Here is a 16,998-nt window from a genome sequence, read left to right on the forward strand (position 1 = left end):
GGTTGATGGAAGAGTAAATCTTGCAATTCCCAAGAAAAAGCAAAGCAAAAGAAAACATGTAAATTTTTAAAGCATGAACCTTTAAATTGTGAGGAGTTGGAAGTGTCTGCTAGAGAAGTCAGAGACAATTTCCAAGAGGAAAGGGCAGTAAAGCTAATGCTTTAGCCAGGGTAGGCTACTTTCCTTCAGTTGGTGCTCTTACGTGATGCTTCATAATGGAGCTCATAAATATGAGACAATTACTACATCAACAGGGAACAAACAACAAATAAGGAAAGATAGAAAAAAGAAGAGGAAATAAAAGCTGTTTCTTCTTCTCTTGGATGACCCAACCTCTTTGAGGAGTGACACATTAGCTACGTGAAAATCCTCCAAAGGTACCTCATGTATTACAAAACTTATTGTTTATGTATGTCTCCTTCAAATGAGAATCAGTCATCAAGAAGCTTTACACAGTCACTGAGCTGCTCTTTGTCTTCTAAAAACCCAAAGCAACTTATATGACTTCTGGTCACTGCATTATTTTGTATGGGTTTTTTTCACAGAGACCACCTAATCCTTTGGAGTCTTACCTTAATGGGAGCAACTTCATAAAAAGTTACCTTTTTTAAGGTTTAGAGTGGATTCTTAAAAATGTTAAAAGAATTTAGTGCAACTAAAAATTCTTACACACATATGGAGTAGACAATATTTAAAGTATTCTACAAGAATTGCCTTACAACTTCTGGAACTGTTATGACTTCCTGAGAGATTTGTTTTTAGAACACTTAAGCATGGATCTAAACTCCACATATAAAAATCTTGGACTAACACCTTTCTAGTGTGTGCAGAAATCAGTGCACAGTGTGAGTACAGCTGGCCACTCCCTGTAGGTATGGCAGCGACGAGGACAGGGGTCCATTGCACATTTTTAATATCTTCTTCATTGTGAAATAATTACACTACACTAGTATCAGAAATATTACAGTGTGACTGATTATGTCCCAGTCTAAAAAGAAGTTCAGTGAATGGTTTGCCACTGCAGATGAACACTGCTGCAACTCTGTGGCAGGTGTGTAATCCCAGAAAACTGGTTTTATTTTAATCATCAGAGTTCAATGTATTTATTAATTCATTGTCCCCAATACTAAGAAATTTACAAGACCTGACTTCAAGGCCAGCTCTTCCTCTGCTTGCAAAAATCAGAAGAAGATAGGAGGGAAAAATACTATCCTTACGCCTGTATATCTTTGTGTTGATGTGATGTTACTTATCACTTAAGAGATGCAGGTACCACGTGCTACTAGGTTGCTCCCATTCAGTCTGTATCTACATTAAGTAGAGACAAAACCACAGAGTGGGAGCAAAGGAGGCACACAGGCTGTAGGGAGAACAGCAAAAGCATAATTTGAGATGAAGAGCCAAACCTATCAGACATATAGCTATCTTCTGATCAAAAGAGTTAATTAATTAATTCAGTACATTATGGCATTTGGGCAAGATCAAGCAGAGTCAGATTCACTGCATTTTGCAAAACTTTGACTTCCTAGATTTGTTTGTTAAACTTTAGCCTCATGTATATTAAAAAAAAAAAAAAGATACAGAAAAACAGTGTTCAGGCCAGCCCCTGTCACTTCCCAGCAGATGCTGTTCCCAAAAAACCCAGCAGAGGACAGGCCTCCCATACCAAATCACTGACCTCCAGGGTTGAAAATCCCACTCAAATAATTGTGCCTTAGAGAAAATAAGTATTCTTGTAGGTAGTAATACACAAACCCACCAAATTTTGGTATTTCAAGTCCTTCGATTGTGCCCATGCTAAAATTAAAGCTCTTCAATTACAGTAACAGCTCCTTAGAGGAACTCAAGGTTTCTCATGAGTGGTGCTGCACCTGATGCAGCTATTTTAAGAGACATTGGAGATGAATGTCAGGAATTTGGGGTGAAAGCATAAAACAAACAGCTGTAAAGAAAAGATAGCATCCTGTAACAAGGCCTTTAGAATTAAACAGGTGTTTAACAGAGCCCTTTTACAAAATTTGTTATAAAATCAGTAATTATACAGAATAGTGAAGGTTGCAGAATAAATCTTGAATATAGAAGAACCCAGAAAAACTGGCAGCTGGCATTATAATTGCAGCCTTACTTAAATGTTTTTAATAAGCCTAAAGAGAATATGTTTTCCTACCTGTTTCTAAAGTTCACTTCCATCAGTGTAGTTGGCTGGTTCTGGAGCTATGTGTACTGGAATAAATAGAACAGAAAAAAGTGATGGGGCAATTTCGATCCCATCCACATGTACATTTACACATGACAACATAAAAGCTGCAGGCAGGAAGGAGATGGCCACAAGGGTAAGAGTAAGCCTGGAGCTGAAGGAGATCCTGTACGACATCCCTGAAGTCTGCATTCAGCAGCGTCTCTTGAGCAAGCTGAGAGGTGCATCACGGGCCAAAATGGACACAGCACCTGTTTGCACCATTGTTACCTATTTCTCCCGTTTTGTCCATTGCATGCTTGTGAGAAACTCCATAGCAGTTAGGACTCACTACTGTCTCTCATAGCTCCTTAGCTGAGGAAATCATCCACCAGAAAGAATTACCTTTTGTCCTGGTACTCAGATTACAGACCCAGACCCAAGTACAATTTGAGGGAAATCATGCAAGATCCCAAATCCCTGAACATCATGGTTTTCCAGGGAAGACAGCCTGACAGCAGGAGCTGAGAAGGCATTGCAGCATAATCCACCCAGATGCCAGTCTACCAGGGCGTACATATCCTGCACCGTGCATACTCTTCTTCTATGTGAAATGTGCTCTCCGATTCCTGGAACTCAAAACTGGTGAAAACATGAACTTATTTCTTCTTTGGTAAGTTAAAGGATTTTAATGTCCATATCATCAAAATAAAGAAATAAACTTGACTTCCAGTGGCTGATACAACACATTGTTCACAACGTTATATGACTCCTTTTATAGTGAAAAAAAATGTCTAGCAGAAGACAAACTGTTCCAGGGCATTTGTTATAGAACAAGAATTCATACTAGTTACAGCTTTCATATTTTAGTTCAGAGTAGTAAGTTTAATTTTAAAAGTGGTTATTTTTGCCTTATAGTAGCCACAGATTTAGTTTACATAATGTGATTGGGAAGATATTTTCACAGGTATTTTGTTATTGCAAGGTTTCTTTCTAGGTGTTTTATAGACATGACCTTATATGTCCTTTGAAGTTAAAAGTAATGCATTTATCTTGGTATTTAGATGGCTAAGAGCAAGCACATGGTGAATTTAAAACAGCTGGACCCACAGTTAAGAAATGAAAACACCCTGACTATGTCGCATTTAATTATACGTCTGAATCTTTCTATTCCCATTTAACTGTCCCAAGCAAAACTAGTTCATAAATATTTTTCCCAGATTATTGCAGCTAAGTAAGAGATGAATCCATTCCAAATATTTAAAATTGAATTTTCTATCCACTTCAATATGCTATTCTAGAAGTTTGGCTTTGTGTTGACAAAAGGTGACTCAAAGGGTATCTTTCTCAGTGGCTCAGGAGGAATGTTATATCTTCCTTACAAGACAAACCAGGGAGAGAAGCCAGCTGGTTCAGAGGTAAGACTTTCTGTCAACGTAAACAGCAATTGCAGATTTACAGTGCATTCCACAACACCTGATTTTATATTTAAGGTCTGCCTTCTGAGGTGAATCAGTTATGAAAATTACTTCATTTAACCTAAACATGAGAAAAAAGAATGAATTTCTGCTCTTGCAGTCTGTAAGAAATCATTTGGAAATCTATCCTATAACAGGACAAAGCTGTGTGATTTCTGGCAGGGTTATAATCCGTCTTCCTCTCCTTCCTGCCACAAGAGCAGCTCCTTCATGCTGCTGTAACTCTTTCTTTTCTCAGAAATGTCCTGGTTCCCTTCCATGACCAAAACAAGCTCAAATCCCATCCTGCTTTGTATCTATTTTTTCTGGGTTGTTGGGCCAGCGAGGAATGACATACTCTCAATGGTCCAGAGCTATCAGCATGCTGACTAACGACAAAGAATCATGAGCTGACTAGGTAATTAGAGGCTGCCAAAAAGGGTGGGTAATGGTTGGGCTCTGCTTGCCTTCTCCTCAGGGAGGGCATTAGTAATCTCCCTTTCCTCTACATAGACGCTCGTTTTCCAAAAAGAGCCGCAGTAATGCAGTGTCCTTGAAGCCTCTGCATTGGTCAGATTTGTTGGGGGTGGGTTTGGGGCAGGTTTCCTTCTTTTTCGTTTTAGATTTTCCTAAAATAACACAAAAGCTCCTGGTGGAAGGGGAAAAGGAGAGGAGAAGTTGACAGGTAGACAGATGTGTGCCATTTTCCTTTAGAAAGGAATGTTCTTACATTGCTGGATTTTGGGAGCCTAAGCATGATCTTTGAATAATTAGGACTGGGAATACTATTCACTACTGGCAGGCATAGAGGGTAGAATGACACAAAGCCCAAAGTAAATATTAAAATGCTATGAAGTTCAGTAGGATGTGCATTTCATTTTTAACTCTTCTTAAGTTCTGTTGGTGGTAATGTGTTGTGGGGTTTTTTTTGCCAAATAAATTTTTTTAACAAATCTTATTTAGTGATTTTATCACTTACTTTTCTCATCTCTGTCACTTACTTCTGTAGTCATCACTTTCCAAAAAACACTACAGTGAAAGTCAGACTGAAAACCAAAATTGTATTATTATCATCAAAGAAATGAGATCCTTCAGTAGCTCCTGATGAAGAGCAACTGTTAATGCTCTCCTCCAAATTCTTGCAGTTTCATAGACAAGAAAAAACCTTAGTCATCCTTGGTTGGTAGCCTCTATGTCACAACTCCAGCTGCTATTTCTGCCTCCTGCTTCTTAATAGCAAGGAGAGGCATGGTGCTCAGTAGGACCAGTTCGCCACCACGTCACCTCCACAGCTGACAGTAAGTTCAGCTTTTGCTTGGAGATCACTGGTGCTTCAGGCCTACAGAAGAGGGCTTGGTATTGCTGTCATAAATAGACTCCTCATGGAGGGTGATGAAGGGGCCCATTTTTGCAGATTAATGGAGTGACTGCAGAAGGCTGGGGGAAAAAGTGTTCTGTATGCTCATGGTGAGCCACAGTCAGAATGAGAACCTTGAGGGAGAAGGAGCAGGCCAGCTACCAGCATGGCCACTGAGCACAGGGTAGGCTGCTGCAGAGCACATTCAAAGAGGAATTGTGGTGCTGGATTCATTGCTTTGCTGAGCACTTCTCTTGTTCCCTCTCCAACATGAGAGGCATACAGCCATGACCTGCCAGAGCACTCAATTACTCTGATATTAATGACTGCACCGTTATTTCCTATTTATCGATGGATCATTGTTCTCCTTAAGAATGTTTCTGCTGTGAAACCTAGTACCTGTCGAGATTTCCACTTGGTGGTGTGTTCCCTTTTACACTATACCCAACTGGTTAAATAATTCTGGTTTAAAATAAAAAATAATAATCGTTTTATTACGATGTTCACTGTCACAATAGTAAACAAACAAAAAATCCTAACTTAAACCCCCCAAAACGTCACCAACAGGGTCAGTGCTTATCTAAAAGATTCTTACCACGATTCATCCTGCATATTTTCCATAAAAATACATTTCCAGCACTTAAAATTCACTAAGAATCTATTAAAAATCTATTAAAAATATTTTCAAGATATGACAGGCACTCTCCACTGCAAACTCACATCTACCCTGCCTTCTAGTGAATCACAAGCCCTTTTATGTTACTGCATGTTGAGAGTAGCTGCACCAGGATCCTGTGTAAAACGCAAATGCTCAGGATCTAAGAAGTCAACTTACTTGCTTTAAGAGTGGATTTTGGCTGAAACCAGAATATCAGGGTCTGACCCTAAAGCCATAGGCGTGGAATGTGCGAGTTTGATGCTTCTATCACTTACATCAACTTTGCACCAGGGCAGGACAATCAATTTTAATTGAATACTCATGATTTACGTCACTGGTCATGAGCTGAATATTAGGCTAGGTTCTATGCTGTGCAATGATTTGCATGCCCTGGAGAGGTGATACAAAAGAGTATGAATGATCAGGCAGAAAAAAACTCTTTGAAAATTCTGCCCCACATACAACATCCTACCAACACTTTTCCTAGATGAACATACACAAAAAAACCCTGTTTGCCACGTTTTTGGGTGTACTCAGAATAAGAAAAGAAGTGCATTCAGTGAGAAACTGAATGCTAGGCAAACCTGGGCATATTGCAGGGAATTCAAGGTTTTCCTTTTTGCAGTAATATACAAATTGCAAGTAAACACAATATATACAAAGTCTAGGGTTTCTGTTTTGCTGTAATATACAGCCTATACTGATCACGAAGACCTCAGCCCCCATTACCTCCCCAGCTAAGTGCAAACTCCATAATTCTTGCTCACAGCACATCAAATGTGAACTATGTTACTGTAAGATTTTATAAGCTATAACCTGTACATACAAAATTATATCTAGATGTGTCTCTCATGCACAAAGCATATTAAAACTGCAATACTAAAAATACAAGCAGGATGCAAAAAACAAATATTTCACTAGAAAGCACAGAAAGGTACTGTTTAATTTGGCAAAATGCAGACATTTTGAACAGAAATGAAAGATTACAAGGAAAAAGAAGGTATACTTACAGTAGAGGTTTAAATGTTTTAAGACTTTTATTGCTTGGAAAAAACAAGCTAGAGTATTCCTGTATAATATTAGAGTGAGTAGCTAAAGGTGTTCCTTAAAAATGCCTTTTCCACTAAAAATCTGCTGATATTTAATTTAATGCCCAGAATTCTGCTGACCTGGTGGCAGCATGTAGAGGGGACAATCTAATTTTTCATAATTAACTGTTAAGTCACTAAAGGATTTGTCCTGTGAATTTTGATATATATTAAAGGGACAAACAAATAAGGTATGCATTTATATAGTCATAAATGCATGAAATCTTCATTACTGCTTTAGCGAGTACTAGCTAAAAGCAGGGAAGCTCATTAAGGTTTTCTGAAATATGAACTGCTGAATATATTTTCATTGTTGAACAATACAAATTAGTACTGTTAGCAATGCATTTTTAAAGTATATTTTTTCCTGCCTGCTACCAGTGATCTCTTGGGAGTTTCTTTTAAACAGTGCAAACATTCAAGTCAAAAAACTGGTAGAAGCCTAAAGCAAGTTTAGAGAGAGGTCTCTCTCTTGATTCATAGTACCAGTACCCAGTTGGTATATATTTAATAATGACAGTGCTGTCTTTCAGTACTGCTGCCTACAATACTGGGAAATATATCCTTTCAGCATGCGAAGACATATCCTCTATGAAGCACCCAGATAAATCAGTTCACCCTTGGCTGTAACTAAATGCTGAATAGTGACTTGTGATCAACAGGGCTTTACCCTCTGACAGCCAGATTCATTGTTCGGACAGCAACCAATCGTTGGGTTTGACGACATGAGCCTAATCAAAGTTGGAGTATAAAAAGCCCCCTTGGAATATATAAGGTAAACCGGCGTAGCAAGCTGTCTCTCAGATTGCATTTGCTTTCACGGATCTGTTTAGTACTAAAAGGAAAAGGGAAAGGGGGGAGGGAGGAAAAATAAAGGGGGAAAAAAGCTGCGCTGAATGTGAGATCATGCAAAAGCTAACAATCTATGTTTATATTTACCTGTTCGTGCTGATTTCAGTTGATCCGGTGGTTCTTGATGACAGTAGTCAGCCCACAGAGAACGCTGAAAAAGATGGACTGTGCAATGCTTGTACATGGAGGCAGAATACAAAATCTTCCAGAATAGAAGCCATAAAAATTCAAATCCTCAGCAAACTGCGCCTGGAACAAGCTCCTAACATTAGCAGGGATGTTATTAAACAACTTTTACCCAAAGCTCCTCCACTACAAGAACTCATTGATCAGTATGACGTCCAGAGGGATGACAGTAGCGATGGCTCTTTGGAAGATGATGACTATCATGCCACCACTGAAACGATTATCACAATGCCTACAGAGTGTAAGTAACCCTGCTGCTTTCACCTCCCACCGCTCCTCCGAGAGAGTTGTCTCCCTGCTGTAGAGCTACGCAACTCTTCTTCAGGCTCTCCCAACAGGCTGCTGGCTGAAGTCTGCTAGAGGGAGGGAGGAGAGTGTTATTTCTAAAGAATTTGAGCCAGTTTCAGATGACCGTGTTGTGATCCTTTGTTTTACTGTTTGGTTTTTGGCTCCTTGTACTGTATATGCCCTGTAGTCCTAGTCCTTGGGATTTGCCCATTGCCTTAGAAAGCAAAGGGAGATCTGCAGTTCAGTTGACTTTGTTATCTGCAGTACTCATGGTTTTTCCTATCACAAATATAAAGTACAGGGGCAGATAACAAGATAACTATATTTTTCTGAGGGAGGTTTCACTGGGTAGTATTTTTAGAAGCAATGGAAATCAGCAGAAGTACAGCTTAGAGCACTAGACCTACCTAACTGCCACATGTTATAGCAAGTCCAAGTACAGAGTTAAATTCTTGATTCTTTGCTGATCCCACAAACTAGCACCACCCACATCTGAGTCAAAACCATGTAATTAAAGCAAATATGTGTGTAACAAATTTAAATGTTAAAATGTCCATGCTATAGCAATCAGCTCCAGTAGTCGTGCCAAGGAAGAATGAAGGCATTTACTGAATGAGTAGATCCTGAGTTATCTTTTGAGTGCTAAACATCTGCTATGACTCCTATCAAGTATCTTTTGCACAGATAATACTGTAGTATCCTATGTTCTTCATCAGCTAAAGTATTTGGCTGTGGCAGCTGCTTTTTTAAATAACACGAATATGATGTTAAAAAGGAAAAAGATGACAGGACATATAAGGTATGTCAGCAGTTACAGATATCATTACAATACACATACTAGAATAATATTTTTAGAATAATATTTTTAGCTGCTCTAGCCAGCTAAAAATGTACACATTGTTGAAAAAGCAAGTTTATCTGTAATTTTTTAAACTTATTCATTAATAAGATGTGTGCTTAGTGGCTGTATATTACTGCAGCCTTATCACAAAGTTAAGCTCTGGCAGTAGTTTTATTCCAGCTATTGTGTATAAGGCTTCACAGCCATTTCTAATTAAACTATTACATAATTACAGTGACTGAAGAAAAGTCACTGTACTTCATTGATCTGACTTAATTTCCTACTTTTTATAAAAAGCCCTTAAACTATTTTAAATGCACTACAGAGACAGGCACCTTAAGTGGTGAGATTTATGAATGTCAAAGCTACTTAAGATTAGTATTACCCATTTTTATCCTGGCATGGAAAGATAGTGCCATGACTAGGTATGACAGCTGCACTGTAGGCTACAGGAAGGAGGAACATGGCACTGCATGTGACTTTCCTATAATATCATTGAAATGAAAAGAAAACAAAATAACCCTTAGATTACTACTCTTTAGATTTTTTTTTTCCATTGAGAAAAAAAAATGAAGTGTTCTTTTAGTTTGCCCACCGCTGTCTCTGTACAACGTATAGCACACTAAGGCTATGCAATAAATTATAAATAGCTACATTGCCACATACATGTCAGGGCAAATTATGCAAAGTTCCTATTCTGCATGCTTTATGAAGGTCTTCATGAGACGACTAGCAGAAGAGAGCTGGTTGTAGTCACTGAGAAAGGGAACAGGCTGTGCCCTCTTCCCAGGTAATAGTTGTTTGGAAAATAGGCTGTACAGCTGTACAGGTCAGCCCACAGTGCCGGTACTGCTGGTCAGAGCCCTGAATATGCTGAGGACCATGAAGGTCCTCCACAGTTTGTATTTCTGGTGATTGCCCATCATTTCCGAGTTTCAGCCTGAGCACACATCTGCTCTGCTTAGCCTACAGAGCACAAGGCACCAACTAGAGTTATTTAGAAACTAGAGTTTGGATGGTTTATGAAACAAACGTTAGTTCCTTGTCACATGATACTACTTTTAAGTGACAGCATAATGATTTTGTTGACATCCATTACATTTGCTGCAGAAGGTAAATCACAGAAAGTGAAATAAGTTAAATTCACTTTGTTACTGTTTATAACATATTGTAAAACTTCCTACATGGTCTGGAAAAATAAATCAGGTTTATATATGCATACTTCTTTTTATTCCCTGTTTGGTAATTTGTTCTTTCCATTCATTTATAGCTGATTTTCTTGTACAAATGGAGGGGAAACCAAAATGTTGCTTCTTTAAGTTTAGCTCTAAAATACAATATAACAAAGTAGTAAAGGCACAATTGTGGATATACTTGAGGCAAGTCCAAAAACCTACAACAGTATTTGTGCAGATCCTGAGACTTATTAAACCTATGAAAGACGGTACAAGATACACTGGAATTCGATCTTTGAAACTTGACATGAACCCAGGCACTGGTATTTGGCAGAGTATTGATGTGAAGACAGTGTTGCAGAATTGGCTCAAACAGCCTGAATCCAATTTAGGCATCGAAATAAAAGCTTTTGATGAGAATGGACAAGATCTTGCTGTAACTTTTCCAGGACCTGGTGAAGATGGATTGGTAAGTTTATTTAGAAAAATTCTATTGAAATATCTTGCATTTTATTGGAAAGCATTTAAGTTGTGTTTTAAGGATAAATGGAAGCATTGTTTGGGAAATGGAAGATACAAGTTCTGTATAGCTAATTCATTCTTTCTTTGTTCTTTGATCATGTCAAAATCAATAGTATTCCTGTGCCTGTTTCCCTCAATGAAAAACTTAGACAAATGGTGGTACTTCAGAGGGATGCCGAGAGGCATTAACTAGAAAATATTGTGTAATTACTGATGGATGATGCCATCAAATAATGTTTTCAAAGTTGAGAACAAATACTGCTTAGTAAAGTAGTTATTTTACACAGAGCTAGAAGAATAGTTGTTAGATTTTTTCATTGATAGGAAAGTTGTGTCTGATATTGCTAAGAAAGCAAGGCAGTTTCTCCCTTTTTTGTATGCCTATACTTTCTCTTTAAAACAGCAAGAATTATCTGTGTTTATGAAGGTGAGATCTTTGTAATGTTAAACTGTGTGCAGAAAGAGTGCATCATTCCACCTATTAGAAATGTTTGAATACAGAAACTCTGCTTGATACAATAAATGTTTCATAATTATGAGAAAGCATAAAATAACTGTCTGGTTACATTTTGTAAGCATAGATGAATGAATTAAACCTAAATTGTACCAGTTAAACTACAGTATTTTCCTTATTGTTTGTTTCTGCAAATCACTAATCAACCTGTAAGAATTCCTGGACCTATCACAGCTGAAACATTCACAACCAAGAAATCCTTCCTTTACAATGAAGCATAAAGAATATTATTTTACTTTCACTTTTTGCAGTAGATCAATCTGTTTCTTATAGAATCATAGAATCATTTAGATTGGAAAAAGCTTTTAATGTCAGTGAGTCTAACTGTATTTATGTATCTATGTAACGTTTCACTTCATAGCAATTTTACGCAGTTAAAACAAAAAATGCTGTGATTGCAGATACAGTGTAGATGTGGATCTTCCATATCTGAAACATGCCAGCTGGATATCATGATAAGGAATGTCCTTACCACCTCCACTCATTCAAATACGCAGCACTGTGGTTTTGCACATGTGGATAGCCCGTGGTTATCATCGTCTGTAATAATAACAGGAGAAGAAATTTCCCTTTGCTCTGGCTCCTGGTATCAAGATACTTCTCTCTCCATGCCTCTCCCTTATAATTTAACTTCGGGAGGAGCATCTCCAGCAACTGGACAACCTGTACCCTTGAAGGCAGATGTCTTGGAAGCTGGTATTACAAAGTTAGCAGGACTGTTATTTACTCCTAAGGAGCAGTCTTCCTTCATGGGACAGTGCAATCAGTGCCAAACTGACACACAGGGCCGAAATCAGTGTGTAGAAGGCAGAAAACTTTGGGAATTTTTTTCAAACTCATGATTGTAAAGGTTGCAAATTCTTTGTATTCTCAGTTGGTGACTGTGGAAATACATCTTCGGGAGGAGGCAAGTAGCTCAGAGGCCTGCCAAAAGTACATTCCAGGCCACGGGACTCTTTCAGGAGTCAAAATATTTACCTGCCCCTCCAAATTCAGTTTGGCAAAATCAGCCCCTTGGCACAGGGGAAAGCTGTGAAGTACAAGCAATCTGTCCCAGCAGGTGAAACTCTCATTCCTACTGCTATTGCAGTCAGGCAATTACAGAGCAAATTTTGTCCTTCTTGGTCTGGACAAGAAGCCTTCCTTGATATCCAGAAAGCCTGGAAAGAATATGATTTTAATGGAGGGACTTTCAGGAGGACTCATGAAAAGGAGACCAACAATAGTTCGTCCTGCCATCTAAAAGTTTTTTGGAGTTCTTCTATTGAAAAAAAGTAGCTCTTATTAAGGGGTTTTAAAAAACAAATCAAACCCACAGCAAAAATGAAAATCCACTGTCCTCAAAATTTCAGAAACATTCCTTTAGCAGTTAACAGAACTGATGCTAGCACTGAGATGAGGGTGATTTTGGGGGGGATTTGGAGGAGGACCAAGTTCTGTGATGGGTGTAACTTCAGAAAGTTTGCAAATACTTTTTGAGGATATTGACCTGACACAATACACCTATGTCTGAAATACTGTATTTTTGCATTGTTTTACTGAATGTAGTACTGCTTCTGATTACTCCTCCTCTCCCCACAGAACCCATTTCTAGAGGTGAGAGTTACTGACACACCGAAACGGTCCCGCAGAGATTTTGGCCTTGACTGTGATGAGCACTCAACAGAATCCCGATGTTGTCGCTATCCACTGACAGTGGATTTTGAAGCTTTTGGATGGGATTGGATTATTGCACCTAAAAGATACAAAGCCAATTACTGCTCTGGAGAATGTGAATTTGTATTTTTACAAAAATATCCACACACTCACCTCGTACACCAAGCAAACCCCAGAGGTTCGGCTGGCCCTTGCTGCACGCCAACAAAGATGTCACCCATAAACATGCTGTATTTCAACGGGAAAGAACAAATAATATATGGCAAGATACCAGCCATGGTTGTAGATCGCTGCGGGTGCTCATGAGATCCTCGTGAGATCCACCACTTCATAAATTGTGAAAGCTACCAAAATTAAAGATATAACCCCCCATCAGTCTTTGAAACTGTAAGGTTACGTACACTAGGCATTGCCGACATTCTATATGCTGTATGATAGGCATCGCACCAATTGAATGCAGCGCCAGCTACAGAACACGGACAATACAGTTACCTAGTGGCTGGCTTTGAGCCAGTGAAAAGGAAAAGCTGCAATCAAAATCACTGGATTTAATGCATGAATTTCTTACATTTGAGGGAACCAATATTCAGTCATTCAGATGCAAATCTATTTGCAGGTTTCAGTACATGTTGGTAATCAAAAGCAAGCTCCTTCTCATCTGAGGACAGAAGGAGCAGGCTTTTAAGTCCATTTCTTCACAGCTTCACTTAATATCATATTTACAGGAAAATATATACTGGTAACCACTACACAATACCACCAGAATCATCCTTAAACACTTGAATACATAATACAGAATTGTGAAATGTATCAGATGAAATTCCACATAAATGGACAAATCCTGAAATTAGGGATGGCATAATGTATTTAGTGTGTTTCCATTCCCTTTTCTCATTAGTATGTTAGTAATCAATGACAATGGTGCTACGTAAGCAGGCTAAGTAAATAGAGAGATAGTTATCTAAGTGAAAGAATTTAGAATAATAATAAATTTGGTCTATCCTCAGGTACACTATACAACATTCGCCAGAAATAGATATTTTTTTAAATGAAGGGGAATAGTTTTCTAGACACAGTAAAACAGAAGGCAGCAGAAAAGGATAACATTAAAATGGTAATCCCACATTATAATCTGCCTTTGCAACATTACAGTTTGCACTATGATATATCAATGCAAATACTTGGTTGCTACATATATTGTTTAAAAATGACTTTGATATAACTGATTTGTGTAATATGTATGCATCAATATTTTGTAAATAAATGTTTATTTTTTAATCACTGTTGGTATATGTTTATCACAGGAAAAGAATTACTTTAACCTGTACTTTAGTTTAATAAACAAACCCAATATTCTCTTCATAAAATTAATTCCTGGATTTTAACACAAATAATATGTAAGAACAATGCAACAAAGTGTATGTTGAGAATTCTACTACTTTTTTACATTTTTTACATTGGTATGAACCATCTGTGATAAATGATGTGCGTTGACATGTTTATAAGGTTCTTTGGGTTATTGTTTTTATGGCCATTTTGATCCACAACTGAATTTCCATACTTTGAATGTTATGTTCAGAAATAACGATGGATACCACAAAAGATTGCTATTAAATGCATTTTATTCTATTTAAAATTTTGCAGCAAAGTATTATTTTTATTAAAGTAAGTACAGAACACATTTTCACACATTCTGTACATTTTCCTTGTGATAAAATGAATTGTAATTGAAATTTTAAAAAATCTATTTACTATAAAATTCATTTATTTTAACATGTGAAACATAGCTGATAAAATAGATGTTTGTTAAAACAACACAATCACTGTTAAAACATCTTCACGTTAGTATGATACACATTTTTGTTCAATTCCAGCATTCCGTTTTGAATTTTCCTTGGTGTGAAACCACTCTAAAACTGCAAAGAAATATTTACTTTCTTTCCCTACCACTTCATATAGGTGCATAGGTGGTTAAATATTTTGCACTGAGTTTTCTACTTTTTTTTTAAGTTTAACATGAGAACATTAAAATTTAGAGTTTGGGCCATAAGGTTTGAAACTTAGAAGCAAAAAGATCTTCTACAATTTCTTTTGACTGATTAGGAGTTCTGCTAAAGCCATGTCCAAGCATCAGGCAGATGTTCAGCTTCTCCTGATGGAGGTCATCAGGGCAGGTCTCTGGGGCCCTTACATACACTTTCAATTTAGTTTTCATACAACTTTCAACTTTCCCACAAACCACAATCAGAGTAAATAAAAGATACTTAAAAAACTTAGAATACAGAGTCTCAGTGAAACCGCAAGAAGTAAAAGTACAATACAATTCTCTCCTCCCCAGAAACCAGGGGTGCAGAATTAAAGGAGAAATCCTAGGTTTGTTGACATTAACAGCCAAACTCACACTGGCTTTAAGAGAGACCAATGTTTTGCCCTTTGACTTTTACCTCGTGACATTCAGGCACCAGATTGTATAAGCATGACAGGGGCTATCAATAGTATCTCTCTGCACAAGCATACCAAAAGCCTCTTAAAACCTTCAGAGTCTTCAGATGAACATCCATAGTGTACTGTGTAGTTAGACCTTCACTAGCTTTAATTGCATCAGTTCATATAGGAACAGCCACAGAGATGCAGCATGGATTTTGGAGTTGACAGCAAACAAAATATATTCCCAGTCTGCTTCAAAGTTCTGTTACACCACCTGCATTATATTTCTACTCCTGATAGCTAAATTAAAGCTAATGCAAATTCAGTTAACACCATGTAAGTGACAGGATTGTCTGCCTAATAATAACTGTATCCTGCACAAATGCAAAGAACAAGTTATTTTTGCTGGCATGAATGAAAATAAAAATAAACCAAAACCAAGAAAAGAAATAACATGAATTCCCATAAACACCTCTCCAACCAGCATTCTGTCATGACATCCAGATAAATAATATTCCATGGAAATTTCATGCTGCTTGTGTCCTTCATATTTTGCCAAAATTGCAATTATTGTAGGGCAGTCCTGGTTCTGTTTTTAGTATTGGCTTCACATACGCATGGCTACTTGAGGAAATCACACTGGGCTTTGGTCTTGTTGACTTAAGCTGCTGATAGATTCATAATTACTGTGTTTATTGGCAACCAATTTGAGATGTTAATGACATTCAATTCTTATTGTTACATCCTTCTATTTCCAAGACTCAGGTTCTAGAGATCTTCAGAAGCATCCATGAGTGATTTGTGTGTTACTTAAATCATTGAATCACAGAATCATGGAATCATAGATTCATAGACTCACTTGTAACTAGCCTCCAGCTGGAGTTAACGACATTTACCACCACACTCTGGGCCCGGCCATCCAACCAGTTTTCCACCCAGGAGAGTGTTGGCCTGTCCAGGTTGGAAGAGACCCACTGGATCATCGAGTCCAACCATTCCTATCAAACACTAAACCATGCCCCTCAGCGCCTCGTCCACCCATCCCTTAAACACCTCCAGGGAAGGTGACTCCACCACCTCCCTGGGCAGCCTGTTCCAGTGCCCAATGACCCTTTCTGTGAAAAATATTTTCCTAATGTCCAGCCTAAACCTCCCCTGGCAGAGCTTGAGGCCATTCCCTCTTGTCCTGTCCCCTGTCACTTGGGAGAAGAGGCCAGCATCCTCCTCTCCACAAGCTCCTTTCAGGTAGTTGCAGAGAGCAATGAGGTCTCCCCTCAGCCTCCTCTTCTCCAGGCTAAACAACCCCAGCTCTCTCAGCCGCTCCTCATAAGACCTGTTCTCCAGCCCCTTCACCAGCTTCGTTGCTCTTCTCTGGACTCGTTCCAGAGCCTCAACATCCTTCTTGTGGTGAGGGGCCCAGAAATTAACACAGTATTCAAGAAGCGGTCTCACCAGTGCCAAGTACAGAGGGAGAATAACCTCTGTGGACCTGCTGGTCACGCCGTTTCTCATACAAGCCAGGATGCCATTGGCCTTCTTGGCCACCTGGGCACACTGCTGGCTCATGTTCAGTCAGCTGTCAACCAGCACCCCCAGGTCCTTCTCCTCCAAGCAGCTTTCCAGCCAGACTCCTCCTAGTCTGTAGCACTGCATAGGGTTGTTGTGCTCCAAGTGAAGGACCCAGCATTTGGCCTTGTTAAACCTCATGCCATTGGACTCAGCCCCTTGGTCCAGCCTGTTCAGATCCCTTTGCAGAGCCTCCCAACCCTCCAGCAGATCGACACTTCCACCCAGCTTAGTG

General features: G+C 38.6%; 1 protein-coding gene across 1 annotated transcript; it reads left to right on the top strand.

Moving 5' to 3' along the window:
- Positions 1–7,454: 7,454 nt before the first annotated feature.
- Positions 7,455–14,370, top strand: MSTN (myostatin). The gene is made up of 3 exons (XM_069861765.1): positions 7,455–8,015; positions 10,174–10,547; positions 12,696–14,370. The coding sequence occupies exons 1-3, from the start codon at positions 7,643–7,645 to the stop codon at positions 13,074–13,076; spliced, it is 1,128 nt and encodes a 375-aa protein (XP_069717866.1). The 5' UTR covers positions 7,455–7,642; the 3' UTR covers positions 13,077–14,370.
- Positions 14,371–16,998: the final 2,628 nt, after the last annotated feature.

The sequence above is a fragment of the Phaenicophaeus curvirostris genome, chromosome 7 (assembly GCF_032191515.1).
Source record: "Phaenicophaeus curvirostris isolate KB17595 chromosome 7, BPBGC_Pcur_1.0, whole genome shotgun sequence".
Lineage (NCBI taxonomy): Eukaryota > Metazoa > Chordata > Aves > Cuculiformes > Cuculidae > Phaenicophaeus > Phaenicophaeus curvirostris.